General features: G+C 45.4%; 2 protein-coding genes across 31 annotated transcripts in view; both read left to right on the top strand.

The window, feature by feature from the left end:
* Positions 1–5000, top strand: part of LOC126995010 (uncharacterized) — a gene marked incomplete at its 3' end in the record, with an annotated part of 61410 nt that overhangs the window by 19644 nt on the left and 36766 nt on the right. The gene's annotated exons all lie outside the window — the stretch shown is intronic.
* LOC126995011 (uncharacterized) overlaps positions 1–5000 on the top strand; it is a 9315-nt gene that overhangs the window by 2887 nt on the left and 1428 nt on the right. For 5 of the 30 annotated variants that reach the window (XM_050854287.1, XM_050854284.1, XM_050854288.1 and 2 more), the window contains 5 exons: positions 1–758; positions 858–956; positions 1247–1345; positions 1445–1642; positions 1738–5000. The exon at positions 1–758 is cut by the window's left edge; the exon at positions 1738–5000 is cut by the window's right edge. In XM_050854287.1, the coding sequence (XP_050710244.1) occupies positions 583–758; positions 858–956; positions 1247–1345; positions 1445–1642; positions 1738–2506 (1341 nt within the window). In that variant the 5' untranslated portion in view covers positions 1–582 and the 3' untranslated portion in view covers positions 2507–5000. The other 25 variants (XM_050854304.1, XM_050854293.1, XM_050854289.1 and 22 more) reach the window with 25 other exon arrangements.

Here is a 5000-nt window from a genome sequence, read left to right as displayed (position 1 = left end):
CAGTGATTGTGAAGATGTAGATTGTGTTAGGAGTAAAGTCTTTAGTGGGTCTTGTAGTGAAGGAGTTGAAGTTTTTTGTGGTGGTTTGTATTTTATTGTCGTTGTTGTAGTTACTTAGAAAAATGCCATTAAAGTTAAGGGGAGATTCTTGACAACCACTCTTTTTGCCTATAATGATTTGTTAGTTTTGCTTCTCCTGGAGTTATAGTTGGTTTTAGGAGCAATGTCTTTAGTGGGAGTTGTAGTGGAGAAGTTGTAGTTTTTTGTGATGGTTTGTATTCTATTGTAGTGGTTGTAGTTAATTAGAAAAATGCAGTTAAATTTGGGGGAAATATCTCGGAAGTACATTTTTTTCATCAATAGTATTTACATTTCCAGTGATTGTGCAGTTGTAGGTTGTGTTAGGAGTAAAGTCTTTAGTGGGAGTTGTAGTGGAGGAGTTGTAGTTTTTTTGTGGTGGCTTCGGGTTTGTAGTAGCACTTGTAGTTACTTAGAAAAACAGTTAAATTTAGGTGGAGATTTCAGACAACCACTTTTTTGACTCATAATGTTTTGTTAGTTTTGCGTTTCCTGAAGTTATAAATGGTGTTAGGTGCAATGCACACCAATACCACATGGGGATATCCCTTCACTGGTAGCCTGGTAACATACACTCCCAGGTCTTTCTCTGCCTCTGTGGTGGATAGTGGAGTGTTTCCCATGTGGTATTGGTGTGCTGGATATCCCTTCACTGGTAGCCTGGTAACATACACTCCCAGGTCTTTGTCTGCCTCTGTGGTGGATAGTGGAGTGTTTCCCATGTGGTATTGGTGTGCTGGATATCCCTTCACTGGTAGCCTGGTAACATACACTGCCAGGTCTTTCTCTGCCTCTGTGGTGGATAGTGGAGTGTTTCCCATGTGGTATTGGTGTGCTGGATATCCCTTCACTGGTAGCCTGGTAACATACACTCCCAGGTCTTTCTCTGCCTCTGTGGTGGATAGTGGAGTGTTTACATAGGGGTATTGTTGTGCTGGATATCCCTTCACTGGTAGCCTGGTAACATACACTCCCAGGTCTTTCTCTGTGGTGGATAGTGGAGTGTTTCCCATGTGGTATTGGTGTGCTGGATATCCCTTCACTGGTAGCCTGGTAACATACACTGCCAGGTCTTTCTCTGCCTCTGTGGTGGATAGTGGAGTGTTTCCCATGTGGTATTGGTGTGCTGGATATCCTTCACTGGTAGCCTGGTAACATACACTCCCAGGTCTTTCTCTGCCTCTGTGGTGGATAGTGGAGTGTTTCCCATGTGGTATTGGTGTGCTGGATATCCCTTCACTGGTAGCCTGGTAACATACACTCCCAGGTCTTTCTCTGCCTCTGTGGTGGATAGTGGAGTGTTTCCCATGTGGTATTGGTGTGCTGGATATCCCTTCACTGATAGCCTGGTAACATACACTGCCAGGTCTTTCTCTGCCTCTGTGGTGGATAGTGGAGTGTTTCCCATGTGGTATTGGTGTGCTGGATATCCCTTCACTGGTAGCCTGGTAACATACACTCCCAGGTCTTTCTCTGCCTCTGTGGTGGATAGTGGAGTGTTTCCCATGTGGTATTGGTGTGCTGGATATCCCTTCACTGGTAGCCTGGTAACATACACTCCCAGGTCTTTCTCTGCCTCTGTGGATAGTGGAGTGTTTCCCATGTGGTATTGGTGTGCTGGATATCCTTCACTGGTAGCCTGGTAACATACACTCCCAGGTCTTTCTCTGCCTCTGTGGTGGATAGTGGAGTGTTTCCCATGTGGTATTGGTGTGCTGGATATCCCTTCACTGGTAGCCTGGTAACATACACTGCCAGGTCTTTCTCTGCCTCTGTGGTGGATAGTGGAGTGTTTCCCATGTGGTATTGGTGTGCAGGATATCCCTTCACTGGTAGCCTGGTAACATACACTCCCAGGTCTTTCTCTGCCTCTGTGGTGGATAGTGGAGTGTTTCCCATGTGGTATTGGTGTGCTGGATATCCCTTCACTGGTAGCCTGGTAACATACACTCCCAGGTCTTTCTCTGTGGTGGATAGTGGAGTGTTTCCCATGTGGTATTGGTGTGCTGGATATCCCTTCACTGGTAGCCTGGTAACATACACTCCCAGGTCTTTCTCTGCCTCTGTGGTGGATAGTGGAGTGTTTCCCATGTGGTATTGGTGTGCTGGATATCCCTTCACTGGTAGCCTGGTAACATACACTCCCAGGTCTTTCTCTGTGGTGGATAGTGGAGTGTTTCCCATGTGGTATTGGTGTGCTGGATATCCCTTCACTGGTAGCCTGGTAACATATACTCCACAACTTTCTACTCATGCTCATCCCTATACTGTCCAAACCCCTTATGCAAGAGTTAACCAGCATCTTCACTCTTTCATCCCTCACGCTGGTAAACTCTGGAACAATCTTCCTTCATCTGTATTTCCTCCTGCCTACGACTTGAACTCTTTCAAGAGGAGGGTATCAGGACACCTCTCCTCCCGAAACTGACCTCTGATTTTGGACACTCCTTTAACCTCTGTTCGGGAGCAGTGAGTAGCGGGCTTTTTTTATTCTTTTCTTTGTGCCCTTGAGCTGTCTCCTTAGCTGTAAAAAAAATAAATAAATAAAAAAAATTAGTTATATACTTTTAAGACTTGCCCGGAGATGTGATCCCTATGGCTTTCCTTCCATCTAAAGTCTCCATCAGCCTCAACAGTTCCCCTTTCTCAACCTTTACATAATTTAGCTTCTCTTCAGTATGGTTTTCGAGCCCCTGTCAAAGTCGGTCTCTTTCGTAAACACTTTATGAACATTTTTATTTTAATATTTCTGGAATTTCTTCGTCCTTCTCGTAGAATACACTTTTTTCTTTAAGTGTTTCCGCTCCGGCATTTATTTCTAACTTCCTTTTCCTTCCCTTCCTTCCTTTCCTTTCCCTTCCTTCCTTCCTTTCCTTTCCTTTCCCTTCCTTCCTTTTCTTTCCTTTCCTTTCCCTCCTTCCTACCTTCCTTTCCCTTCCCTTCCTTTTCTTTCCTTTCCCTTTCCCTTCCCTTCCCTTCCCTTTCCTTACCTTCATTAACCTTCCCCTTCCTTCCTTCCTTCCCTTCCTTTCCCTCCTTCCTACCTTCCTTTCCCTTCCCTTCCTTTTCTTTCCTTTCCTTTCTCTCCCTTCCTTCTTTTCCCTTTCCCTTCCCTTCCCTTTCCTTACCTTCATTAACCTTCCCCTTCCTTCCTTCCTTCCCTTCCTTTCCCTCCCTCCCTTCCCTTCCCTTCCATTTATGAATTTGTAAAACATTTTTGGTTCTTCCTCACAACTAAAAACTAATCTTCTTTCAAATTTAGCTTCCTCTTCTCTCCTTTTTTTCACATATTCATTTCTTTCTTTTTTTATATTTGTCTCGGTTATTCTTATTTGGTCTTGTCTTTAAATTCAATATCAATCCTCCTCTTCATATCAGTCCAATCTACCCCAGCGAAGAAACTCTTGAGTCCAATGTAATCTGCCTTTGCGGAATTTTCAATCCTTACTTTTCATCTGTGTGTGTGTGTGTGTGTGTGTGTGTGTGTGTGTGTGTGTGTGTGTGTGTGTGTGTGTGTGTGTGTTTCAATCTGACTGTGTGTGTGTGTTTATTTGCATTTTCTGAAGCTGTGTGTGTGTGTGTGTGTGTGTTTCAATCTGACTGTGTGTGTGTTTATTTGCATTTTCTGAAGCTGTGTGTGTGTGTGTGTGTGTGTGTGTGTGTGTGTGTGTGTGTGTGTGTGTGTGTGTGTGTGTGTGTTTCAATCTGACTGTGTGTGTGTTTATTTGCATTTTCTGAAGCTGTGTGTGTGTGTGTGTGTGTGTGTGTGTGTGTGTGTGTGTGTGTGTGTGTGTGTGTTTATTTGCATTTTCTGAAGCTGTGTGTGTGTGTGTGTGTGTGTGTGTGTGTGTGTGTGTGTGTGTGTGTGTGTGTGTGTGTGTGTGTGTCCATCTGTATGAGTGTGTGTGTGTGTGTGTGTGTGTGTGTGTGTGTGTGTGTTAAGAAGCTGTACAAACAGTAAATTGATTCATTGGGTTTCCAACAGCGTGATGTAATAGACGTGTAAATACCAGCAGCCAAGTATTGGGGGAGCCAAGGCCCCGGGCGCGCGGTTTTTGGTGCGCCAAAATTTCTCCAGTTGAGTCAAAGTGTGATTTTAGCAGGGCCCGTGAGAGGGGGGTGAAGCTGGTATCTTTACACCAGGGCCCGGTCTCAAAGGGGGCCCGGCCTCAAAGGGGGCCAGTCACCCGACCAGGAGGGAAAAAAATGGGAGAGTAAATGGTAGGGGCCCAATGACACTCATAGTACCAGGGCCCAGTGATGGCTCTCCCTGGCCCTGGATTTTAGCTGCGCTGTTCCTATAAAGTACACACCTTTGAGGTCGCTGGTGTTCCACGGCCTGACATTTGATGCTACTTTTACCGAGGACTATATGATCACCAAATCACTGTACTGCCCCAGGTGCCAAATTTTAAAGATTCGCCACTGGTAAATACATTTCTTCTCATAGAATTTCCTGTTTTACTCCAATCCATGTGTGTGTGTGTGTGTGTGTGTGTGTGTGTGTGTGTGTGTGTGTGTTACTCCCCTGTGCACTGAGGCAATGATCCACAGCCTAAAACAGCTAGGAAATGTGTTAAGGATGAAATAGGATGCTCGGAAACGGTAGTTTGAATTTTACGCTGAAAGATCCATCCTGCCGGGGGGGACTTGGAATGGACGGGGCAGCTCGGGGCAGACTGTCAGGGGTGGAGGAAAGAATAGGAAGGGAAGGGAAAGGAGAGGAAGGGAAAGGAGAGGAAGGGAAAGGAAGGGACAGAAAGGAAATGGAAAGGAAGGGAAGGGAAAGGAAGGAAGGGAAGGGAAGGGAAGGGAGGGGAGGGGAAGGGAAGGGAAGGGAAGGGAAGGTAAGGGAAAGGAAGGGAAAGGAAAGGAAAGAAAAGGAAGGGAAATAACAACAACAACAACAACAGGATGCTAAT

The sequence above is a fragment of the Eriocheir sinensis genome, unplaced genomic scaffold (assembly GCF_024679095.1).
Source record: "Eriocheir sinensis breed Jianghai 21 unplaced genomic scaffold, ASM2467909v1 Scaffold953, whole genome shotgun sequence".
Classification (NCBI taxonomy): Eukaryota; Metazoa; Arthropoda; class Malacostraca; order Decapoda; family Varunidae; genus Eriocheir; species Eriocheir sinensis.
This window is presented reverse-complemented; position numbering and strand designations above follow the sequence as displayed.